Source organism: Melospiza melodia, chromosome Z (assembly GCF_035770615.1).
Source record: "Melospiza melodia melodia isolate bMelMel2 chromosome Z, bMelMel2.pri, whole genome shotgun sequence".
NCBI classification, from domain to species: domain Eukaryota; kingdom Metazoa; phylum Chordata; class Aves; order Passeriformes; family Passerellidae; genus Melospiza; species Melospiza melodia.
Genome location: NC_086226.1, coordinates 7756943 through 7780718, shown reverse-complemented (window position 1 = coordinate 7780718; position 23776 = coordinate 7756943). Strand labels below are relative to the sequence as shown.

The 23776-nt window shown below is 58.6% G+C and overlaps 9 protein-coding genes across 21 annotated transcripts in view; 1 reads left to right on the top strand and 8 right to left on the bottom strand.

The window, feature by feature from the left end:
- The window catches only part of LOC134432322 (ubiquitin-associated protein 2-like), a 227664-nt gene that overhangs the window by 106519 nt on the left and 97369 nt on the right, over positions 1–23776 (top strand). The window lies entirely within an intron of this gene.
- Positions 1110–1670, bottom strand: LOC134431660 (interferon-like; the record flags this gene model as incomplete). The annotated part of the gene is made up of 1 exon (XM_063179760.1): positions 1110–1670. A coding segment is annotated over exon 1 (561 nt), but the record flags the coding sequence as incomplete, so codon positions are not given.
- Positions 4106–4666, bottom strand: LOC134431577 (interferon-like; the record flags this gene model as incomplete). Its single annotated transcript, XM_063179585.1, has 1 exon — positions 4106–4666. A coding segment is annotated over exon 1 (561 nt), but the record flags the coding sequence as incomplete, so codon positions are not given.
- LOC134431662 (interferon-like) lies at positions 7102–7662 on the bottom strand (the record flags this gene model as incomplete). Its single annotated transcript, XM_063179762.1, has 1 exon — positions 7102–7662. A coding segment is annotated over exon 1 (561 nt), but the record flags the coding sequence as incomplete, so codon positions are not given.
- LOC134431661 (interferon-like) lies at positions 10098–10658 on the bottom strand (the record flags this gene model as incomplete). Its single annotated transcript, XM_063179761.1, has 1 exon — positions 10098–10658. A coding segment is annotated over exon 1 (561 nt), but the record flags the coding sequence as incomplete, so codon positions are not given.
- Positions 13094–13606, bottom strand: LOC134432324 (interferon-like; the record flags this gene model as incomplete). The annotated part of the gene is made up of 1 exon (XM_063180919.1): positions 13094–13606. A coding segment is annotated over one exon (513 nt), but the record flags the coding sequence as incomplete, so codon positions are not given.
- Positions 16090–16650, bottom strand: LOC134431658 (interferon-like; the record flags this gene model as incomplete). Its single annotated transcript, XM_063179757.1, has 1 exon — positions 16090–16650. A coding segment is annotated over exon 1 (561 nt), but the record flags the coding sequence as incomplete, so codon positions are not given.
- Positions 19086–19598, bottom strand: LOC134432325 (interferon-like; the record flags this gene model as incomplete). The annotated part of the gene is made up of 1 exon (XM_063180920.1): positions 19086–19598. A coding segment is annotated over one exon (513 nt), but the record flags the coding sequence as incomplete, so codon positions are not given.
- On the bottom strand, positions 22082–22642 carry LOC134431663 (interferon-like; the record flags this gene model as incomplete). The annotated part of the gene is made up of 1 exon (XM_063179763.1): positions 22082–22642. A coding segment is annotated over exon 1 (561 nt), but the record flags the coding sequence as incomplete, so codon positions are not given.

The following is a 23776-nucleotide window of genomic DNA, read 5'->3' as shown; positions in this document are numbered from 1 at the left end:
TGAAGGAAAAGGCCAACTTTGAGACCCTCTTAGCAACCTGAATGTGTCCAAGTGGATGGCAGACGAAGAGGTGAATGCATGAGTCCTGAGGGAACTTTGAGATGGAGTTGGTAGGCCAATGTGGCTGGTTTTTGAAACCTGGTGTCTGTCAGTGGAAGTGGGCAAGAAGTGGTAGATGAGAAATAGAACTCCCTTTCTTAGATAGGGAAAAGCAGAAGAGTGTGGGAGGTACGGAGCAGTCAGGCTGAGGTCTGTGTCAGGCAAGAAGATGAGGCTGCTTCTGCGGGAGGCTCTGCTAAGGCCAGTGGAGAAGCAAGAGGTGATTGGGAGCAGGGAGCATGGCATTGCAAAGTGCAGAGTCCCCATTCCTGGCGGTTTTGGTGCTGTTCTATGGTTAGGGCTCCACAGTAGTGGTGGAGAGGGGCAAGCGGAGTGACCTCGTGTTCCTGGCTTTGCGCAAAGTGTTTGACAGTGTCCCGCATGACATCCTTGTCTGTGCGTCAGAGAGGCACGGATTGGATGGACGGAGCAAGGTGCGGATAAAGCAGCTGAGGTGCGGCGGTGCTCTTCATCAGCCTGCGGGTGTTTTTCTGTTTGGTGCTTCCGTGGTGTTGGGCAAAGAGTGGCGGTGTTTTTGCTCAGAGGCTGCTGCAGGATGCTGCTTGGGCAGGGGCCATTGAGAAGAGTGGTCGGGGGCTGTTTGGAGCAGGGCTTGGAGTCTGTGTTGGGTGGAGATGGCTTTCCCCTGTGGCAAAGAGTGGTTGGGGTGCTGGAGAGAGGAGAGGCAGTGGCAAGTGTTTTGTCATAAGTCTTTATTTGCCGTGGCATAAATAAGTGAAGAGGTAGAAAAATAAATACGTTAGTGCTTAGATAAATTATATAAATAAACAAATAAATAAACATGTAAGTCAAGAAACGAATGGAGAAGGTCTTTTGTCCATATGAGTAGGAGCAGCTGAATGGCTGGAGATGCTGCGGTTGAAGGCTGCGGGTGCCGTGCGGTTGCTGCGGGGCTGTGTGCGGTCCCAGGTGAGAGGAGGCGTGGGGTTGGAGGTGGCTTTGGGGCGTAGGTGTGTGTGGGTGTGTGGGTGTTGGCGCTAGCGGCGCATGGTGCGCGTGAGGTTGTGGAGGTGCTGTAGAGAGGCGCGAGCTTCGAGGCGGACGTGGTCCCAGGCGCAGGCGCTGTGGTTGTGGGCGTGCAGGAAGAGGTGGATGTCCCTGAAGTACTTGTTGATGGCGAGCAGCGGGTTGCGTGGTCCTTTGAAGGGCGCGGCGTTGTCGGGGAGGCATTGCTCCAGGTGGTGGATGTGGTGCTGCAGCTTGTTGAGGAGGTGGTTGCGAGCGTGGCTGGGCCAGTGCTGGCGGGTGCCGTTGGAGCTGAGGGTGTGGAAGAGGTGCTGCAGGATGCGCAGGGCGGTGGCGGCGGCTTGGTGCGGCTGCAGGTTGTTGTGGAGCAGGCTGGCGGGGAAGAAGGGCGGCTCTGTCAGGTGGCAGGGCTGTGTGTGGCCGACAGCCATGTCCTGGAGGAGGCGGAGAGCGTCGCCGGGGAAGGTGTCGTCGGGGGTCCAGAGGTGTTGGCAGGCCAGGCTGCTGGCCAGAGCGGTGAGGAGGAGCAGGAGCGCCGGGGCGGCGTGTGGCAGGCGCGGCGCTGTGGCTGTGGGCGCAGGCATGGTGAGTCTGTGGGTGCTGTTGGGTGCTGCTGGGCAGGAGGAGCCTGGTGAGGCTGGCTGGTGCTGCTGGTGGCTGTGCTTGGGGTGCCCCCGGGTGCGGGGCTTTGTAGGCGAGGCAGCTTTCCCTTCATCGCTTTCTGATTGTCCGGAGTTTCTGCCTGTAGTTTCCAGTCTGTCCTGGTGGCTGTATTGGTTTTGGGGAAGTGTTTGGTTGGGGTGTCCGTGGCTGGGGATTGTGGTGGCAGCGGTGTGCCGGGCTTGTGAAAGCTGTGGCTCAGAGGCGTCGGTGTCAGGTGTGGTGGAGAGGGCTCTTGGCTGTTCCCTTTCACCTGCCGGGCCAGCTGTGCGGTGCGTGCTGCGCTGCTGAGTCTGTCTTTGTGCCCAAGCATGCTTTCCACCTGCAAAGCCCTGCTTGTGGCTGTGGTCACTTTTCCTTTCACTTGGTGGCTTGCCTTTATTTTCATCTCAGCCACTGTTTTCCCGTTGTGGTTGCAAGGGGTGTGCGGTGATGTCAGTGGGCGGGCGCTGGCGTTTCCCCTCCTGCGGTCAATGGCCTGAGGCGGTGGCAGTGTTCAAGGGGCTGTGTGTGCACGTGGGCCTTGGAGGCCTGAGTGTGTCCTTGCACGGAGGCAGGCGCTCCGGCTGCTGTGTTTGGGAGGAGCCGGCACCAAGGCAGGCAAGGAAGGCTCCGTGGAGCAGTTGGTGCCAGGGAAGGGCTTTGCTCTTGCTGTTGTTCTTGCTGCCATGGCTGTGGCCCTGGAGCAAGGGTCCGCTTTGGAGATCCATGCCTGAGTGGGTGTGGCGGCCACAGGGCCAAAGAGGACTGTCCCCCATGGAAGCAATGGTGGTGTGTTTTGGCAGTGCCAGAGCCCTTGCCTGCCAGAGCGTGTCTAGTTCGGGGCTGGTTAGTCCGTGAGAGGTGTGGCATCCTTGGAGGGCATGGCTCTGAAGAGGCACAGGGGTCTAGAGGACCTCAGGTGTGAGCAAGGCTGCGGGGGCTGGGCTTCTGTGGCTGGAGTAGGGAAGGTTTGCCAGTAGTTTCAGATGCCTTTCCAAAAGCGCCCAAAAGGTGGGGAGCAGTGAAGAGGCATTTGGGGTGTGCAGAGATCTGCAATGGGATGATCAGCATGGCCTCGTGGATTATGGTTGGATGGTTGCTAGGAGCGGATCTTGGGATTTGAAGGTTCTGTGCTTTTGGGGCAAAGAGGCTGTGGAGAGGAGTGAGTGTTTGTGGCCTTGTGTGTCAGCCATCTGCAGGCAAGCTGCTGAAGTCGCACAAGGCAAATGCTGAGAGCCCTGCCTGAAGAATGGAGATGCCCAGGCCAGTGAAGGAAAAGGCCAACTTTGAGACCCTCTTAGCAACCTGAATGTGTCCAAGTGGATGGCAGACGAAGAGGTGAATGCATGAGTCCTGAGGGAACTTTGAGATGGAGTTGGTAGGCCAATGTGGCTGGTTTTTGAAACCTGGTGTCTGTCAGTGGAAGTGGGCAAGAAGTGGTAGATGAGAAATAGAACTCCCTTTCTTAGATAGGGAAAAGCAGAAGAGTGTGGGAGGTACGGAGCAATCAGGCTGAGGTCTGTGTCAGGCAAGAAGATGAGGCTGCTTCTGCGGGAGGCTCTGCTAAGGCCAGTGGAGAAGCAAGAGGTGATTGGGAGCAGGGAGCATGGCATTGCAAAGTGCAGAGTCCCCATTCCTGGCGGTTTTGGTGCTGTTCTATGGTTAGGGCTCCACAGTAGTGGTGGAGAGGGGCAAGCGGAGTGACCTCGTGTTCCTGGCTTTGCGCAAAGTGTTTGACAGTGTCCCGCATGACATCCTTGTCTGTGCGTCAGAGAGGCACGGATTGGATGGACGGAGCAAGGTGCGGATAAAGCAGCTGAGGTGCGGCGGTGCTCTTCATCAGCCTGCGGGTGTTTTTCTGTTTGGTGCTTCCGTGGTGTTGGGCAAAGAGTGGCGGTGTTTTTGCTCAGAGGCTGCTGCAGGATGCTGCTTGGGCAGGGGCCATTGAGAAGAGTGGTCGGGGGCTGTTTGGAGCAGGGCTTGGAGTCTGTGTTGGGTGGAGATGGCTTTCCCCTGTGGCAAAGAGTGGTTGGGGTGCTGGAGAGAGGAGAGGCAGTGGCAAGTGTTTTGTCATAAGTCTTTATTTGCCGTGGCATAAATAAGTGAAGAGGTAGAAAAATAAATACGTTAGTGCTTAGATAAATTATATAAATAAACAAATAAATAAACATGTAAGTCAAGAAACGAATGGAGAAGGTCTTTTGTCCATATGCGTAGGAGCAGCTGAATGGCTGGAGATGCAGCGGTTGAAGGCTGCGGGTGCCGTGCGGTTGCTGCGGGGCTGTGTGCGGTCCCAGGTGAGAGGAGGCGTGGGGTTGGAGGTGGCTTTGGGGCGTAGGTGTGTGTGGGTGTGTGGGTGTTGGCGCTAGCGGCGCATGGTGCGCGTGAGGTTGTGGAGGTGCTGTAGAGAGGCGCGAGCTTCGAGGCGGACGTGGTCCCAGGCGCAGGCGCTGTGGTTGTGGGCGTGCAGGAAGAGGTGGATGTCCCTGAAGTACTTGTTGATGGCGAGCAGCGGGTTGCGTGGTCCTTTGAAGGGCGCGGCGTTGTCGGGGAGGCATTGCTCCAGGTGGTGGATGTGGTGCTGCAGCTTGTTGAGGAGGTGGTTGCGAGCGTGGCTGGGCCAGTGCTGGCGGGTGCCGTTGGAGCTGAGGGTGTGGAAGAGGTGCTGCAGGATGCGCAGGGCGGTGGCGGCGGCTTGGTGCGGCTGCAGGTTGTTGTGGAGCAGGCTGGCGGGGAAGAAGGGCGGCTCTGTCAGGTGGCAGGGCTGTGTGTGGCCGACAGCCATGTCCTGGAGGAGGCGGAGAGCGTCGCCGGGGAAGGTGTCGTCGTGTGTCCAGAGGTGTTGGCAGGCCAGGCTGCTGGCCAGAGCGGTGAGGAGGAGCAGGAGCGCCGGGGCGGCGTGCGGCAGGCGCGGCGCTGTGGCTGTGGGCGCAGGCATGGTGAGTCTGTGGGTGCTGTTGGGTGCTGCTGGGCAGGAGGAGCCTGGTGAGGCTGGCTGGTGCTGCTGGTGGCTGTGCTTGGGGTGCCCCCGGGTGCGGGGCTTTGTAGGCGAGGCAGCTTTCCCTTCATCGCTTTCTGATTGTCCGGAATTTCTGCCTGTAGTTTCCAGTCTGTCCTGGTGGCTGTATTGGTTTTGGGGAAGTGTTTGGTTGGGGTGTCCGTGGCTGGGGATTGTGGTGGCAGCAGTGTGCCGGGCTTGTGAAAGCTGTGGCTCAGAGGCGTCGGTGTCAGGTGTGGTGGAGAGGGCTCTTGGCTGTTCCCTTTCACCTGCCGGGCCAGCTGTGCGGTGCGTGCTGCGCTGCTGAGTCTGTCTTTGTGCCCAAGCATGCTTTCCACCTGCAAAGCCCTGCTTGTGGCTGTGGTCACTTTTCCTTTCACTTGGTGGCTTGCCTTTATTTTCATCTCAGCCACTGTTTTCCCGTTGTGGTTGCAAGGGGTGTGCGGTGATGTCAGTGGGCGGGCGCTGGCGTTTCCCCTCCTGCGGTCAATGGCCTGAGGCGGTGGCAGTGTTCAAGGGGCTGTGTGTGCACGTGGGCCTTGGAGGCCTGAGTGTGTCCTTGCACGGAGGCAGGCGCTCCGGCTGCTGTGTTTGGGAGGAGCCGGCACCAAGGCAGGCAAGGAAGGCTCCGTGGAGCAGTTGGTGCCAGGGAAGGGCTTTGCTCTTGCTGTTGTTCTTGCTGCCATGGCTGTGGCCCTGGAGCAAGGGTCCGCTTTGGAGATCCATGCCTGAGTGGGTGTGGCGGCCACAGGGCCAAAGAGGACTGTCCCCCATGGAAGCAATGGTGGTGTGTTTTGGCAGTGCCAGAGCCCTTGCCTGCCAGAGCGTGTCTAGTTCAGGGCTGGTTAGTCCGTGAGAGGTGTGGCATCCTTGGAGGGCATGGCTCTGAAGAGGCACAGGGGTCTAGAGGACCTCAGGTGTGAGCAAGGCTGCGGGGGCTGGGCTTCTGTGGCTGGAGTAGGGAAGGTTTGCCAGTAAGTTCAGATGCCTTTCCAAAAGCGCCCAAAAGGTGGGGAGCAGTGAAGAGGCATTTGGGGTGTGCAGAGATCTGCAATGGGATGATCAGCGTGGCCTCGTGGATTATGGTTGGATGGTTGCTAGGAGCGGATCTTGGGATTTGAAGGTTCTGTGCTTTTGGGGCAAAGAGGCTGTGGAGAGGAGTGAGTGTTTGTGGCCTTGTGTGTCAGCCATCTGCAGGCAAGCTGCTGAAGTCGCACAAGGCAAATGCTGAGAGCCCTGCCTGAAGAATGGAGATGCCCAGGCCAGTGAAGGAAAAGGCCAACTTTGAGACCCTCTTAGCAACCTGAATGTGTCCAAGTGGATGGCAGACGAAGAGGTGAATGCATGAGTCCTGAGGGAACTTTGAGATGGAGTTGGTAGGCCAATGTGGCTGGTTTTTGAAACCTGGTGTCTGTCAGTGGAAGTGGGCAAGAAGTGGTAGATGAGAAATAGAACTCCCTTTCTTAGATAGGGAAAAGCAGAAGAGTGTGGGAGGTACGGAGCAGTCAGGCTGAGGTCTGTGTCAGGCAAGAAGATGAGGCTGCTTCTGCGGGAGGCTCTGCTAAGGCCAGTGGAGAAGCAAGAGGTGATTGGGAGCAGGGAGCATGGCATTGCAAAGTGCAGAGTCCCCATTCCTGGCGGTTTTGGTGCTGTTCTATGGTTAGGGCTCCACAGTAGTGGTGGAGAGGGGCAAGCGGAGTGACCTCGTGTTCCTGGCTTTGCGCAAAGTGTTTGACAGTGTCCCGCATGACATCCTTGTCTGTGCGTCAGAGAGGCACGGATTGGATGGACGGAGCAAGGTGCGGATAAAGCAGCTGAGGTGCGGCGGTGCTCTTCATCAGCCTGCGGGTGTTTTTCTGTTTGGTGCTTCCGTGGTGTTGGGCAAAGAGTGGCGGTGTTTTTGCTCAGAGGCTGCTGCAGGATGCTGCTTGGGCAGGGGCCATTGAGAAGAGTGGTCGGGGGCTGTTTGGAGCAGGGCTTGGAGTCTGTGTTGGGTGGAGATGGCTTTCCCCTGTGGCAAAGAGTGGTTGGGGTGCTGGAGAGAGGAGAGGCAGTGGCAAGTGTTTTGTCATAAGTCTTTATTTGCCGTGGCATAAATAAGTGAAGAGGTAGAAAAATAAATACGTTAGTGCTTAGATAAATTATATAAATAAACAAATAAATAAACATGTAAGTCAAGAAACGAATGGAGAAGGTCTTTTGTCCATATGAGTAGGAGCAGCTGAATGGCTGGAGATGCTGCGGTTGAAGGCTGCGGGTGCCGTGCGGTTGCTGCGGGGCTGTGTGCGGTCCCAGGTGAGAGGAGGCGTGGGGTTGGAGGTGGCTTTGGGGCGTAGGTGTGTGTGGGTGTGTGGGTGTTGGCGCTAGCGGCGCATGGTGCGCGTGAGGTTGTGGAGGTGCTGTAGAGAGGCGCGAGCTTCGAGGCGGACGTGGTCCCAGGCGCAGGCGCTGTGGTTGTGGGCGTGCAGGAAGAGGTGGATGTCCCTGAAGTACTTGTTGATGGCGAGCAGCGGGTTGCGTGGTCCTTTGAAGGGCGCGGCGTTGTCGGGGAGGCATTGCTCCAGGTGGTGGATGTGGTGCTGCAGCTTGTTGAGGAGGTGGTTGCGAGCGTGGCTGGGCCAGTGCTGGCGGGTGCCGTTGGAGCTGAGGGTGTGGAAGAGGTGCTGCAGGATGCGCAGGGCGGTGGCGGCGGCTTGGTGCGGCTGCAGGTTGTTGTGGAGCAGGCTGGCGGGGAAGAAGGGCGGCTCTGTCAGGTGGCAGGGCTGTGTGTGGCCGACAGCCATGTCCTGGAGGAGGCGGAGAGCGTCGCCGGGGAAGGTGTCGTCGGGGGTCCAGAGGTGTTGGCAGGCCAGGCTGCTGGCCAGAGCGGTGAGGAGGAGCAGGAGCGCCGGGGCGGCGTGTGGCAGGCGCGGCGCTGTGGCTGTGGGCGCAGGCATGGTGAGTCTGTGGGTGCTGTTGGGTGCTGCTGGGCAGGAGGAGCCTGGTGAGGCTGGCTGGTGCTGCTGGTGGCTGTGCTTGGGGTGCCCCCGGGTGCGGGGCTTTGTAGGCGAGGCAGCTTTCCCTTCATCGCTTTCTGATTGTCCGGAGTTTCTGCCTGTAGTTTCCAGTCTGTCCTGGTGGCTGTATTGGTTTTGGGGAAGTGTTTGGTTGGGGTGTCCGTGGCTGGGGATTGTGGTGGCAGCGGTGTGCCGGGCTTGTGAAAGCTGTGGCTCAGAGGCGTCGGTGTCAGGTGTGGTGGAGAGGGCTCTTGGCTGTTCCCTTTCACCTGCCGGGCCAGCTGTGCGGTGCGTGCTGCGCTGCTGAGTCTGTCTTTGTGCCCAAGCATGCTTTCCACCTGCAAAGCCCTGCTTGTGGCTGTGGTCACTTTTCCTTTCACTTGGTGGCTTGCCTTTATTTTCATCTCAGCCACTGTTTTCCCGTTGTGGTTGCAAGGGGTGTGCGGTGATGTCAGTGGGCGGGCGCTGGCGTTTCCCCTCCTGCGGTCAATGGCCTGAGGCGGTGGCAGTGTTCAAGGGGCTGTGTGTGCACGTGGGCCTTGGAGGCCTGAGTGTGTCCTTGCACGGAGGCAGGCGCTCCGGCTGCTGTGTTTGGGAGGAGCCGGCACCAAGGCAGGCAAGGAAGGCTCCGTGGAGCAGTTGGTGCCAGGGAAGGGCTTTGCTCTTGCTGTTGTTCTTGCTGCCATGGCTGTGGCCCTGGAGCAAGGGTCCGCTTTGGAGATCCATGCCTGAGTGGGTGTGGCGGCCACAGGGCCAAAGAGGACTGTCCCCCATGGAAGCAATGGTGGTGTGTTTTGGCAGTGCCAGAGCCCTTGCCTGCCAGAGCGTGTCTAGTTCGGGGCTGGTTAGTCCGTGAGAGGTGTGGCATCCTTGGAGGGCATGGCTCTGAAGAGGCACAGGGGTCTAGAGGACCTCAGGTGTGAGCAAGGCTGCGGGGGCTGGGCTTCTGTGGCTGGAGTAGGGAAGGTTTGCCAGTAGGTTCAGATGCCTTTCCAAAAGCGCCCAAAAGGTGGGGAGCAGTGAAGAGGCATTTGGGGTGTGCAGAGATCTGCAATGGGATGATCAGCATGGCCTCGTGGATTATGGTTGGATGGTTGCTAGGAGCGGATCTTGGGATTTGAAGGTTCTGTGCTTTTGGGGCAAAGAGGCTGTGGAGAGGAGTGAGTGTTTGTGGCCTTGTGTGTCAGCCATCTGCAGGCAAGCTGCTGAAGTCGCACAAGGCAAATGCTGAGAGCCCTGCCTGAAGAATGGAGATGCCCAGGCCAGTGAAGGAAAAGGCCAACTTTGAGACCCTCTTAGCAACCTGAATGTGTCCAAGTGGATGGCAGACGAAGAGGTGAATGCATGAGTCCTGAGGGAACTTTGAGATGGAGTTGGTAGGCCAATGTGGCTGGTTTTTGAAACCTGGTGTCTGTCAGTGGAAGTGGGCAAGAAGTGGTAGATGAGAAATAGAACTCCCTTTCTTAGATAGGGAAAAGCAGAAGAGTGTGGGAGGTACGGAGCAGTCAGGCTGAGGTCTGTGTCAGGCAAGAAGATGAGGCTGCTTCTGCGGGAGGCTCTGCTAAGGCCAGTGGAGAAGCAAGAGGTGATTGGGAGCAGGGAGCATGGCATTGCAAAGTGCAGAGTCCCCATTCCTGGCGGTTTTGGTGCTGTTCTATGGTTAGGGCTCCACAGTAGTGGTGGAGAGGGGCAAGCGGAGTGACCTCGTGTTCCTGGCTTTGCGCAAAGTGTTTGACAGTGTCCCGCATGACATCCTTGTCTGTGCGTCAGAGAGGCACGGATTGGATGGACGGAGCAAGGTGCGGATAAAGCAGCTGAGGTGCGGCGGTGCTCTTCATCAGCCTGCGGGTGTTTTTCTGTTTGGTGCTTCCGTGGTGTTGGGCAAAGAGTGGCGGTGTTTTTGCTCAGAGGCTGCTGCAGGATGCTGCTTGGGCAGGGGCCATTGAGAAGAGTGGTCGGGGGCTGTTTGGAGCAGGGCTTGGAGTCTGTGTTGGGTGGAGATGGCTTTCCCCTGTGGCAAAGAGTGGTTGGGGTGCTGGAGAGAGGAGAGGCAGTGGCAAGTGTTTTGTCATAAGTCTTTATTTGCCGTGGCATAAATAAGTGAAGAGGTAGAAAAATAAATACGTTAGTGCTTAGATAAATTATATAAATAAACAAATAAATAAACATGTAAGTCAAGAAACGAATGGAGAAGGTCTTTTGTCCATATGCGTAGGAGCAGCTGAATGGCTGGAGATGCAGCGGTTGAAGGCTGCGGGTGCCGTGCGGTTGCTGCGGGGCTGTGTGCGGTCCCAGGTGAGAGGAGGCGTGGGGTTGGAGGTGGCTTTGGGGCGTAGGTGTGTGTGGGTGTGTGGGTGTTGGCGCTAGCGGCGCATGGTGCGCGTGAGGTTGTGGAGGTGCTGTAGAGAGGCGCGAGCTTCGAGGCGGACGTGGTCCCAGGCGCAGGCGCTGTGGTTGTGGGCGTGCAGAAAGAGGTGGATGTCCCTGAAGTACTTGTTGATGGCGAGCAGCGGGTTGCGTGGTCCTTTGAAGGGCGCGGCGTTGTCGGGGAGGCATTGCTCCAGGTGGTGGATGTGGTGCTGCAGCTTGTTGAGGAGGTGGTTGCGAGCGTGGCTGGGCCAGTGCTGGCGGGTGCCGTTGGAGCTGAGGGTGTGGAAGAGGTGCTGCAGGATGCGCAGGGCGGTGGCGGCGGCTTGGTGCGGCTGCAGGTTGTTGTGGAGCAGGCTGGCGGGGAAGAAGGGCGGCTCTGTCAGGTGGCAGGGCTGTGTGTGGCCGACAGCCATGTCCTGGAGGAGGCGGAGAGCGTCGCCGGGGAAGGTGTCGTCGGGGGTCCAGAGGTGTTGGCAGGCCAGGCTGCTGGCCAGAGCGGTGAGGAGGAGCAGGAGCGCCGGGGCGGCGTGTGGCAGGCGCGGCGCTGTGGCTGTGGGCGCAGGCATGGTGAGTCTGTGGGTGCTGTTGGGTGCTGCTGGGCAGGAGGAGCCTGGTGAGGCTGGCTGGTGCTGCTGGTGGCTGTGCTTGGGGTGCCCCCGGGTGCGGGGCTTTGTAGGCGAGGCAGCTTTCCCTTCATCGCTTTCTGATTGTCCGGAGTTTCTGCCTGTAGTTTCCAGTCTGTCCTGGTGGCTGTATTGGTTTTGGGGAAGTGTTTGGTTGGGGTGTCCGTGGCTGGGGATTGTGGTGGCAGCGGTGTGCCGGGCTTGTGAAAGCTGTGGCTCAGAGGCGTCGGTGTCAGGTGTGGTGGAGAGGGCTCTTGGCTGTTCCCTTTCACCTGCCGGGCCAGCTGTGCGGTGCGTGCTGCGCTGCTGAGTCTGTCTTTGTGCCCAAGCATGCTTTCCACCTGCAAAGCCCTGCTTGTGGCTGTGGTCACTTTTCCTTTCACTTGGTGGCTTGCCTTTATTTTCATCTCAGCCACTGTTTTCCCGTTGTGGTTGCAAGGGGTGTGCGGTGATGTCAGTGGGCGGGCGCTGGCGTTTCCCCTCCTGCGGTCAATGGCCTGAGGCGGTGGCAGTGTTCAAGGGGCTGTGTGTGCACGTGGGCCTTGGAGGCCTGAGTGTGTCCTTGCACGGAGGCAGGCGCTCCGGCTGCTGTGTTTGGGAGGAGCCGGCACCAAGGCAGGCAAGGAAGGCTCCGTGGAGCAGTTGGTGCCAGGGAAGGGCTTTGCTCTTGCTGTTGTTCTTGCTGCCATGGCTGTGGCCCTGGAGCAAGGGTCCGCTTTGGAGATCCATGCCTGAGTGGGTGTGGCGGCCACAGGGCCAAAGAGGACTGTCCCCCATGGAAGCAATGGTGGTGTGTTTTGGCAGTGCCAGAGCCCTTGCCTGCCAGAGCGTGTCTAGTTCAGGGCTGGTTAGTCCGTGAGAGGTGTGGCATCCTTGGAGGGCATGGCTCTGAAGAGGCACAGGGGTCTAGAGGACCTCAGGTGTGAGCAAGGCTGCGGGGGCTGGGCTTCTGTGGCTGGAGTAGGGAAGGTTTGCCAGTAGGTTCAGATGCCTTTCCAAAAGCGCCCAAAAGGTGGGGAGCAGTGAAGAGGCATTTGGGGTGTGCAGAGATCTGCAATGGGATGATCAGCGTGGCCTCGTGGATTATGGTTGGATGGTTGCTAGGAGCGGATCTTGGGATTTGAAGGTTCTGTGCTTTTGGGGCAAAGAGGCTGTGGAGAGGAGTGAGTGTTTGTGGCCTTGTGTGTCAGCCATCTGCAGGCAAGCTGCTGAAGTCGCACAAGGCAAATGCTGAGAGCCCTGCCTGAAGAATGGAGATGCCCAGGCCAGTGAAGGAAAAGGCCAACTTTGAGACCCTCTTAGCAACCTGAATGTGTCCAAGTGGATGGCAGACGAAGAGGTGAATGCATGAGTCCTGAGGGAACTTTGAGATGGAGTTGGTAGGCCAATGTGGCTGGTTTTTGAAACCTGGTGTCTGTCAGTGGAAGTGGGCAAGAAGTGGTAGATGAGAAATAGAACTCCCTTTCTTAGATAGGGAAAAGCAGAAGAGTGTGGGAGGTACGGAGCAGTCAGGCTGAGGTCTGTGTCAGGCAAGAAGATGAGGCTGCTTCTGCGGGAGGCTCTGCTAAGGCCAGTGGAGAAGCAAGAGGTGATTGGGAGCAGGGAGCATGGCATTGCAAAGTGCAGAGTCCCCATTCCTGGCGGTTTTGGTGCTGTTCTATGGTTAGGGCTCCACAGTAGTGGTGGAGAGGGGCAAGCGGAGTGACCTCGTGTTCCTGGCTTTGCGCAAAGTGTTTGACAGTGTCCCGCATGACATCCTTGTCTGTGCGTCAGAGAGGCACGGATTGGATGGACGGAGCAAGGTGCGGATAAAGCAGCTGAGGTGCGGCGGTGCTCTTCATCAGCCTGCGGGTGTTTTTCTGTTTGGTGCTTCCGTGGTGTTGGGCAAAGAGTGGCGGTGTTTTTGCTCAGAGGCTGCTGCAGGATGCTGCTTGGGCAGGGGCCATTGAGAAGAGTGGTCGGGGGCTGTTTGGAGCAGGGCTTGGAGTCTGTGTTGGGTGGAGACGGCTTTCCCCTGTGGCAAAGAGTGGTTGGGGTGCTGGAGAGAGGAGAGGCAGTGGCAAGTGTTTTGTCATAAGTCTTTATTTGCCGTGGCATAAATAAGTGAAGAGGTAGAAAAATAAATACGTAAGTGCTTAGATAAATTATATAAATAAACAAATAAATAAACATGTAAGTCAAGAAACGAATGGAGAAGGTCTTTTGTCCATATGAGTAGGAGCAGCTGAATGGCTGGAGATGCAGCGGTTGAAGGCTGCGGGTGCCGTGCGGTTGCTGCGGGGCTGTGTGCGGTCCCAGGTGAGAGGAGGCGTGGGGTTGGAGGTGGCTTTGGGGCGTAGGTGTGTGTGGGTGTGTGGGTGTTGGCGCTAGCGGCGCATGGTGCGCGTGAGGTTGTGGAGGTGCTGTAGAGAGGCACGAGCTTCGAGGCGGACGTGGTCCCAGGCGCAGGCGCTGTGGTTGTGGGCGTGCAGGAAGAGGTGGATGTCCCTGAAGTACTTGTTGATGGCGAGCAGCGGGTTGCGTGGTCCTTTGAAGGGCGCGGCGTTGTCGGGGAGGCATTGCTCCAGGTGGTGTTTGTGGTGCTGCAGCTTGTTGAGGAGGTGGTTGCGAGCGTGGCTGGGCCAGTGCTGGCGGGTGCCGTTGGAGCTGAGGGTGTGGAAGAGGTGCTGCAGGATGCGCAGGGCGGTGGCGGCGGCTTGGTGCGGCTGCAGGTTGTTGTGGAGCAGGCTGGCGGGGAAGAAGGGCGGCTCTGTCAGGTGGCAGGGCTGTGTGTGGCCGACAGCCATGTCCTGGAGGAGGCGGAGAGCGTCGCCGGGGAAGGTGTCGTCGTGTGTCCAGAGGTGTTGGCAGGCCAGGCTGCTGGCCAGAGCGGTGAGGAGGAGCAGGAGCGCCGGGGCGGCGTGCGGCAGGCGCGGCGCTGTGGCTGTGGGCGCAGGCATGGTGAGTCTGTGGGTGCTGTTGGGTGCTGCTGGGCAGGAGGAGCCTGGTGAGGCTGGCTGGTGCTGCTGGTGGCTGTGCTTGGGGTGCCCCCGGGTGCGGGGCTTTGTAGGCGAGGCAGCTTTCCCTTCATCGCTTTCTGATTGTCCGGAGTTTCTGCCTGTAGTTTCCAGTCTGTCCTGGTGGCTGTATTGGTTTTGGGGAAGTGTTTGGTTGGGGTGTCCGTGGCTGGGGATTGTGGTGGCAGCAGTGTGCCGGGCTTGTGAAAGCTGTGGCTCAGAGGCGTCGGTGTCAGGTGTGGTGGAGAGGGCTCTTGGCTGTTCCCTTTCACCTGCCGGGCCAGCTGTGCGGTGCGTGCTGCGCTGCTGAGTCTGTCTTTGTGCCCAAGCATGCTTTCCACCTGCAAAGCCCTGCTTGTGGCTGTGGTCACTTTTCCTTTCACTTGGTGGCTTGCCTTTATTTTCATCTCAGCCACTGTTTTCCCGTTGTGGTTGCAAGGGGTGTGCGGTGATGTCAGTGGGCGGGCGCTGGCGTTTCCCCTCCTGCGGTCAATGGCCTGAGGCGGTGGCAGTGTTCAAGGGGCTGTGTGTGCACGTGGGCCTTGGAGGCCTGAGTGTGTCCTTGCACGGAGGCAGGCGCTCCGGCTGCTGTGTTTGGGAGGAGCCGGCACCAAGGCAGGCAAGGAAGGCTCCGTGGAGCAGTTGGTGCCAGGGAAGGGCTTTGCTCTTGCTGTTGTTCTTGCTGCCATGGCTGTGGCCCTGGAGCAAGGGTCCGCTTTGGAGATCCATGCCTGAGTGGGTGTGGCGGCCACAGGGCCAAAGAGGACTGTCCCCCATGGAAGCAATGGTGGTGTGTTTTGGCAGTGCCAGAGCCCTTGCCTGCCAGAGCGTGTCTAGTTCAGGGCTGGTTAGTCCGTGAGAGGTGTGGCATCCTTGGAGGGCATGGCTCTGAAGAGGCACAGGGGTCTAGAGGACCTCAGGTGTGAGCAAGGCTGCGGGGGCTGGGCTTCTGTGGCTGGAGTAGGGAAGGTTTGCCAGTAAGTTCAGATGCCTTTCCAAAAGCGCCCAAAAGGTGGGGAGCAGTGAAGAGGCATTTGGGGTGTGCAGAGATCTGCAATGGGATGATCAGCGTGGCCTCGTGGATTATGGTTGGATGGTTGCTAGGAGCGGATCTTGGGATTTGAAGGTTCTGTGCTTTTGGGGCAAAGAGGCTGTGGAGAGGAGTGAGTGTTTGTGGCCTTGTGTGTCAGCCATCTGCAGGCAAGCTGCTGAAGTCGCACAAGGCAAATGCTGAGAGCCCTGCCTGAAGAATGGAGATGCCCAGGCCAGTGAAGGAAAAGGCCAACTTTGAGACCCTCTTAGCAACCTGAATGTGTCCAAGTGGATGGCAGACGAAGAGGTGAATGCATGAGTCCTGAGGGAACTTTGAGATGGAGTTGGTAGGCCAATGTGGCTGGTTTTTGAAACCTGGTGTCTGTCAGTGGAAGTGGGCAAGAAGTGGTAGATGAGAAATAGAACTCCCTTTCTTAGATAGGGAAAAGCAGAAGAGTGTGGGAGGTACGGAGCAGTCAGGCTGAGGTCTGTGTCAGGCAAGAAGATGAGGCTGCTTCTGCGGGAGGCTCTGCTAAGGCCAGTGGAGAAGCAAGAGGTGATTGGGAGCAGGGAGCATGGCATTGCAAAGTGCAGAGTCCCCATTCCTGGCGGTTTTGGTGCTGTTCTATGGTTAGGGCTCCACAGTAGTGGTGGAGAGGGGCAAGCGGAGTGACCTCGTGTTCCTGGCTTTGCGCAAAGTGTTTGACAGTGTCCCGCATGACATCCTTGTCTGTGCGTCAGAGAGGCACGGATTGGATGGACGGAGCAAGGTGCGGATAAAGCAGCTGAGGTGCGGCGGTGCTCTTCATCAGCCTGCGGGTGTTTTTCTGTTTGGTGCTTCCGTGGTGTTGGGCAAAGAGTGGCGGTGTTTTTGCTCAGAGGCTGCTGCAGGATGCTGCTTGGGCAGGGGCCATTGAGAAGAGTGGTCGGGGGCTGTTTGGAGCAGGGCTTGGAGTCTGTGTTGGGTGGAGATGGCTTTCCCCTGTGGCAAAGAGTGGTTGGGGTGCTGGAGAGAGGAGAGGCAGTGGCAAGTGTTTTGTCATAAGTCTTTATTTGCCGTGGCATAAATAAGTGAAGAGGTAGAAAAATAAATACGTTAGTGCTTAGATAAATTATATAAATAAACAAATAAATAAACATGTAAGTCAAGAAACGAATGGAGAAGGTCTTTTGTCCATATGAGTAGGAGCAGCTGAATGGCTGGAGATGCTGCGGTTGAAGGCTGCGGGTGCCGTGCGGTTGCTGCGGGGCTGTGTGCGGTCCCAGGTGAGAGGAGGCGTGGGGTTGGAGGTGGCTTTGGGGCGTAGGTGTGTGTGGGTGTGTGGGTGTTGGCGCTAGCGGCGCATGGTGCGCGTGAGGTTGTGGAGGTGCTGTAGAGAGGCGCGAGCTTCGAGGCGGACGTGGTCCCAGGCGCAGGCGCTGTGGTTGTGGGCGTGCAGGAAGAGGTGGATGTCCCTGAAGTACTTGTTGATGGCGAGCAGCGGGTTGCGTGGTCCTTTGAAGGGCGCGGCGTTGTCGGGGAGGCATTGCTCCAGGTGGTGGATGTGGTGCTGCAGCTTGTTGAGGAGGTGGTTGCGAGCGTGGCTGGGCCAGTGCTGGCGGGTGCCGTTGGAGCTGAGGGTGTGGAAGAGGTGCTGCAGGATGCGCAGGGCGGTGGCGGCGGCTTGGTGCGGCTGCAGGTTGTTGTGGAGCAGGCTGGCGGGGAAGAAGGGCGGCTCTGTCAGGTGGCAGGGCTGTGTGTGGCCGACAGCCATGTCCTGGAGGAGGCGGAGAGCGTCGCCGGGGAAGGTGTCGTCGGGGGTCCAGAGGTGTTGGCAGGCCAGGCTGCTGGCCAGAGCGGTGAGGAGGAGCAGGAGCGCCGGGGCGGCGTGTGGCAGGCGCGGCGCTGTGGCTGTGGGCGCAGGCATGGTGAGTCTGTGGGTGCTGTTGGGTGCTGCTGGGCAGGAGGAGCCTGGTGAGGCTGGCTGGTGCTGCTGGTGGCTGTGCTTGGGGTGCCCCCGGGTGCGGGGCTTTGTAGGCGAGGCAGCTTTCCCTTCATCGCTTTCTGATTGTCCGGAGTTTCTGCCTGTAGTTTCCAGTCTGTCCTGGTGGCTGTATTGGTTTTGGGGAAGTGTTTGGTTGGGGTGTCCGTGGCTGGGGATTGTGGTGGCAGCGGTGTGCCGGGCTTGTGAAAGCTGTGGCTCAGAGGCGTCGGTGTCAGGTGTGGTGGAGAGGGCTCTTGGCTGTTCCCTTTCACCTGCCGGGCCAGCTGTGCGGTGCGTGCTGCGCTGCTGAGTCTGTCTTTGTGCCCAAGCATGCTTTCCACCTGCAAAGCCCTGCTTGTGGCTGTGGTCACTTTTCCTTTCACTTGGTGGCTTGCCTTTATTTTCATCTCAGCCACTGTTTTCCCGTTGTGGTTGCAAGGGGTGTGCGGTGATGTCAGTGGGCGGGCGCTGGCGTTTCCCCTCCTGCGGTCAATGGCCTGAGGCGGTGGCAGTGTTCAAGGGGCTGTGTGTGCACGTGGGCCTTGGAGGCCTGAGTGTGTCCTTGCACGGAGGCAGGCGCTCCGGCTGCTGTGTTTGGGAGGAGCCGGCACCAAGGCAGGCAAGGAAGGCTCCGTGGAGCAGTTGGTGCCAGGGAAGGGCTTTGCTCTTGCTGTTGTTCTTGCTGCCATGGCTGTGGCCCTGGAGCAAGGGTCCGCTTTGGAGATCCATGCCTGAGTGGGTGTGGCGGCCACAGGGCCAAAGAGGACTGTCCCCCATGGAAGCAATGGTGGTGTGTTTTGGCAGTGCCAGAGCCCTTGCCTGCCAGAGCGTGTCTAGTTCGGGGCTGGTTAGTCCGTGAGAGGTGTGGCATCCTTGGAGGGCATGGCTCTGAAGAGGCACAGGGGTCTAGAGGACCTCAGGTGTGAGCAAGGCTGCGGGGGCTGGGCTTCTGTGGCTGGAGTAGGGAAGGTTTGCCAGTAGGTTCAGATGCCTTTCCAAAAGCGCCCAAAAGGTGGGGAGCAGTGAAGAGGCATTTGGGGTGTGCAGAGATCTGCAATGGGATGATCAGCGTGGCCTCGTGGATTATGGTTGGATGGTTGCTAGGAGCGGATCTTGGGATTTGAAGGTTCTGTGCTTTTGGGGCAAAGAGGCTGTGGAGAGGAGTGAGTGTTTGTGGCCTTGTGTGTCAGCCATCTGCAGGCAAGCTGCTGAAGTCGCACAAGGCAAATGCTGAGAGCCCTGCCTGAAGAATGGAGATGCCCAGGCCAGTGAAGGAAAAGGCCAACTTTGAGACCCTCTTAGCAACCTGAATGTGTCCAAGTGGATGGCAGACGAAGAGGTGAATGCATGAGTCCTGAGGGAACTTTGAGATGGAGTTGGTAGGCCAATGTGGCTGGTTTTTGAAACCTGGTGTCTGTCAGTGGAAGTGGGCAAGAAGTGGTAGATGAGAAATAGAACTCCCTTTCTTAGATAGGGAAAAGCAGAAGAGTGTGGGAGGTACGGAGCAGTCAGGCTGAGGTCTGTGTCAGGCAAGAAGATGAGGCTGCTTCTGCGGGAGGCTCTGCTAAGGCCAGTGGAGAAGCAAGAGGTGATTGGGAGCAGGGAGCATGGCATTGCAAAGTGCAGAGTCCCCATTCCTGGCGGTTTTGGTGCTGTTCTATGGTTAGGGCTCCACAGTAGTGGTGGAGAGGGGCAAGCGGAGTGACCTCGTGTTCCTGGCTTTGCGCAAAGTGTTTGACAGTGTCCCGCATGACATCCTTGTCTGTGCGTCAGAGAGGCACGGATTGGATGGACGGAGCAAGGTGCGGATAAAGCAGCTCAGGTGCGGCGGTGCTCTTCATCAGCCTGCGGGTGTTTTTCTGTTTGGTGCTTCCGTGGTGTTGGGCAAAGAGTGGCGGTGTTTTTGCTCAGAGGCTGCTGCAGGATGCTGCTTGGGCAGGGGCCATTGAGAAGAGTGGTCGGGGGCTGTTTGGAGCAGGGCTTGGAGTCTGTGTTGGGTGGAGATGGCTTTCCCCTGTGGCAAAGAGTGGTTGGGGTGCTGGAGAGAGGAGAGGCAGTGGCAAGTGTTTTGTCATAAGTCTTTATTTGCCGTGGCATAAATAAGTGAAGAGGTGGAAAAATAAATACGTTAGTGCTTAGATAAATTATATAAATAAACAAATAAATAAACATGTAAGTCAAGAAACGAATGGAGAAGGTCTTTTGTCCATATGCGTAGGAGCAGCTGAATGGCTGGAGATGCAGCGGTTGAAGGCTGCGGGTGCCGTGCGGTTGCTGCGGGGCTGTGTGCGGTCCCAGGTGAGAGGAGGCGTGGGGTTGGAGGTGGCTTTGGGGCGTAGGTGTGTGTGGGTGTGTGGGTGTTGGCGCTAGCGGCGCATGGTGCGCGTGAGGTTGTGGAGGTGCTGTAGAGAGGCGCGAGCTTCGAGGCGGACGTGGTCCCAGGCGCAGGCGCTGTGGTTGTGGGCGTGCAGGAAGAGGTGGATGTCCCTGAAGTACTTGTTGATGGCGAGCAGCGGGTTGCGTGGTCCTTTGAAGGGCGCGGCGTTGTCGGGGAGGCATTGCTCCAGGTGGTGTTTGTGGTGCTGCAGCTTGTTGAGGAGGTGGTTGCGAGCGTGGCTGGGCCAGTGCTGGCGGGTGCCGTTGGAGCTGAGGGTGTGGAAGAGGTGCTGCAGGATGCGCAGGGCGGTGGCGGCGGCTTGGTGCGGCTGCAGGTTGTTGTGGAGCAGGCTGGCGGGGAAGAAGGGCGGCTCTGTCAGGTGGCAGGGCTGTGTGTGGCCGACAGCCATGTCCTGGAGGAGGCGGAGAGCGTCGCCGGGGAAGGTGTCGTCGTGTGTCCAGAGGTGTTGGCAGGCCAGGCTGCTGGCCAGAGCGGTGAGGAGGAGCAGGAGCGCCGGGGCGGCGTGCGGCAGGCGCGGCGCTGTGGCTGTGGGCGCAGGCATGGTGAGTCTGTGGGTGCTGTTGGGTGCTGCTGGGCAGGAGGAGCCTGGTGAGGCTGGCTGGTGCTGCTGGTGGCTGTGCTTGGGGTGCCCCCGGGTGCGGGGCTTTGTAGGCGAGGCAGCTTTCCCTTCATCGCTTTCTGATTGTCCGGAATTTCTGCCTGTAGTTTCCAGTCTGTCCTGGTGGCTGTATTGGTTTTGGGGAAGTGTTTGGTTGGGGTGTCCGTGGCTGGGGATTGTGGTGGCAGCAGTGTGCCGGGCTTGTGAAAGCTGTGGCTCAGAGGCGTCGGTGTCAGGTGTGGTGGAGAGGGCTCTTGGCTGTTCCCTTTCACCTGCCGGGCCAGCTGTGCGGTGCGTGCTGCGCTGCTGAGTCTGTCTTTGTGCCCAAGCATGCTTTCCACCTGCAAAGCCCTGCTTGTGGCTGTGGTCACTTTTCCTTTCACTTGGTGGCTTGCCTTTATTTTCATCTCAGCCACTGTTTTCCCGTTGTGGTTGCAAGGGGTGTGCGGTGATGTCAGTGGGCGGGCGCTGGCGTTTCCCCTCCTGCGGTCAATGGCCTGAGGCGGTGGCAGTGTTCAAGGGGCTGTGTGTGCACGTGGGCCTTGGAGGCCTGAGTGTGTCCTTGCACGGAGGCAGGCGCTCCGGCTGCTGTGTTTGGGAGGAGCCGGCACCAAGGCAGGCAAGGAAGGCTCCGTGGAGCAGTTGGTGCCAGGGAAGGGCTTTGCTCTTGCTGTTGTTCTTGCTGCCATGGCTGTGGCCCTGGAGCAAGGGTCCGCTTTGGAGATCCATGCCTGAGTGGGTGTGGCGGCCACAGGGCCAAAGAGGACTGTCCCCCATGGAAGCAATGGTGGTGTGTTTTGGCAGTGCCAGAGCCCTTGCCTGCCAGAGCGTGTCTAGTTCAGGGCTGGTTAGTCCGTGAGAGGTGTGGCATCCTTGGAGGGCATGGCTCTGAAGAGGCACAGGGGTCTAGAGGACCTCAGGTGTGAGCAAGGCTGCGGGGGCTGGGCTTCTGTGGCTGGAGTAGGGAAGGTTTGCCAGTAAGTTCAGATGCCTTTCCAAAAGCGCCCAAAAGGTGGGGAGCAGTGAAGAGGCATTTGGGGTGTGCAGAGATCTGCAATGGGATGATCAGCGTGGCCTCGTGGATTATGGTTGGATGGTTGCTAGGAGCGGATCTTGGGATTTGAAGGTTCTGTGCTTTTGGGGCAAAGAGGCTGTGGAGAGGAGTGAGTGTTTGTGGCCTTGTGTGTCAGCCATCTGCAGGCAAGCTGCTGAAGTCGCACAAGGCAAATGCTGAGAGCCCTGCCTGAAGAATGGAGATGCCCAGGCCAGTGAAGGAAAAGGCCAACTTTGAGACCCTCTTAGCAACCTGAATGTGTCCAAGTGGATGGCAGACGAAGAGGTGAATGCATGAGTCCTGAGGGAACTTTGAGATGGAGTTGGTAGGCCAATGTGGCTGGTTTTTGAAACCTGGTGTCTGTCAGTGGAAGTGGGCAAGAAGTGGTAGATGAGAAATAGAACTCCCTTTCTTAGATAGGGAAAAGCAGAAGAGTGTGGGAGGTACGGAGCAGTCAGGCTGAGGTCTGTGTCAGGCAAGAAGATGAGGCTGCTTCTGCGGGAGGCTCTGCTAAGGCCAGTGGAGAAGCAAGAGGTGATTGGGAGCAGGGAGCATGGCATTGCAAAGTGCAGAGTCCCCATTCCTGGCGGTTTTGGTGCTGTTCTATGGTTAGGGCTCCACAGTAGTGGTGGAGAGGGGCAAGCGGAGTGACCTCGTGTTCCTGGCTTTGCGCAAAGTGTTTGACAGTGTCCCGCATGACATCCTTGTCTGTGCGTCAGAGAGGCACGGATTGGATGGACGGAGCAAGGTGCGGATAAAGCAGCTGAGGTGCGGCGGTGCTCTTCATCAGCCTGCGGGTGTTTTTCTGTTTGGTGCTTCCGTGGTGTTGGGCAAAGAGTGGCGGTGTTTTTGCTCAGAGGCTGCTGCAGGATGCTGCTTGGGCAGGGGCCATTGAGAAGAGTGGTCGGGGGCTGTTTGGAGCAGGGCTTGGAGTCTGTGTTGGGTGGAGATGGCTTTCCCCTGTGGCAAAGAGTGGTTGGGGTGCTGGAGAGAGGAGAGGCAGTGGCAAGTGTTTTGTCATAAGTCTTTATTTGCCGTGGCATAAATAAGTGAAGAGGTAGAAAAATAAATACGTTAGTGCTTAGATAAATTATATAAATAAACAAATAAATAAACATGTAAGTCAAGAAACGAATGGAGAAGGTCTTTTGTCCATATGCGTAGGAGCAGCTGAATGGCTGGAGATGCAGCGGTTGAAGGCTGCGGGTGCCGTGCGGTTGCTGCGGGGCTGTGTGCGGTCCCAGGTGAGAGGAGGCGTGGGGTTGGAGGTGGCTTTGGGGCGTAGGTGTGTGTGGGTGTGTGGGTGTTGGCGCTAGCGGCGCATGGTGCGCGTGAGGTTGTGGAGGTGCTGTAGAGAGGCGCGAGCTTCGAGGCGGACGTGGTCCCAGGCGCAGGCGCTGTGGTTGTGGGCGTGCAGGAAGAGGTGGATGTCCCTGAAGTACTTGTTGATGGCGAGCAGCGGGTTGCGTGGTCCTTTGAAGGGCGCGGCGTTGTCGGGGAGGCATTGCTCCAGGTGGTGGATGTGGTGCTGCAGCTTGTTGAGGAGGTGGTTGCGAGCGTGGCTGGGCCAGTGCTGGCGGGTGCCGTTGGAGCTGAGGGTGTGGAAGAGGTGCTGCAGGATGCGCAGGGCGGTGGCGGCGGCTTGGTGCGGCTGCAGGTTGTTGTGGAGCAGGCTGGCGGGGAAGAAGGGCGGCTCTGTCAGGTGGCAGGGCTGTGTGTGGCCGACAGCCATGTCCTGGAGGAGGCGGAGAGCGTCGCCGGGGAAGGTGTCGTCGGGGGTCCAGAGGTGTTGGCAGGCCAGGCTGCTGGCCAGAGCGGTGAGGAGGAGCAGGAGCGCCGGGGCGGCGTGTGGCAGGCGCGGCGCTGTGGCTGTGGGCGCAGGCATGGTGAGTCTGTGGGTGCTGTTGGGTGCTGCTGGGCAGGAGGAGCCTGGTGAGGCTGGCTGGTGCTGCTGGTGGCTGTGCTTGGGGTGCCCCCGGGTGCGGGGCTTTGTAGGCGAGGCAGCTTTCCCTTCATCGCTTTCTGATTGTCCGGAGTTTCTGCCTGTAGTTTCCAGTCTGTCCTGGTGGCTGTATTGGTTTTGGGGAAGTGTTTGGTTGGGGTGTCCGTGGCTGGGGATTGTGGTGGCAGCGGTGTGCCGGGCTTGTGAAAGCTGTGGCTCAGAGGCGTCGGTGTCAGGTGTGGTGGAGAGGGCTCTTGGCTGTTCCCTTTCACCTGCCGGGCCAGCTGTGCGGTGCGTGCTGCGCTGCTGAGTCTGTCTTTGTGCCCAAGCATGCTTTCCACCTGCAAAGCCCTGCTTGTGGCTGTGGTCACTTTTCCTTTCACTTGGTGGCTTGCCTTTATTTTCATCTCAGCCACTGTTTTCCCGTTGTGGTTGCAAGGGGTGTGCGGTGATGTCAGTGGGCGGGCGCTGGCGTTTCCCCTCCTGCGGTCAATGGCCTGAGGCGGTGGCAGTGTTCAAGGGGCTGTGTGTGCACGTGGGCCTTGGAGGCCTGAGTGTGTCCTTGCACGGAGGCAGGCGCTCCGGCTGCTGTGTTTGGGAGGAGCCGGCACCAAGGCAGGCAAGGAAGGCTCCGTGGAGCAGTTGGTGCCAGGGAAGGGCTTTGCTCTTGCTGTTGTTCTTGCTGCCATGGCTGTGGCCCTGGAGCAAGGGTCCGCTTTGGAGATCCATGCCTGAGTGGGTGTGGCGGCCACAGGGCCAAAGAGGACTGTCCCCCATGGAAGCAATGGTGGTGTGTTTTGGCAGTGCCAGAGCCCTTGCCTGCCAGAGCGTGTCTAGTTCGGGGCTGGTTAGTCCGTGAGAGGTGTGGCATCCTTGGAGGGCATGGCTCTGAAGAGGCACAGGGGTCTAGAGGACCTCAGGTGTGAGCAAGGCTGCGGGGGCTGGGCTTCTGTGGCTGGAGTAGGGAAGGTTTGCCAGTAGTTTCAGATGCCTTTCCAAAAGCGCCCAAAAGGTGGGGAGCAGTGAAGAGGCATTTGGGGTGTGCAGAGATCTGCAATGGGATGATCAGCATGGCCT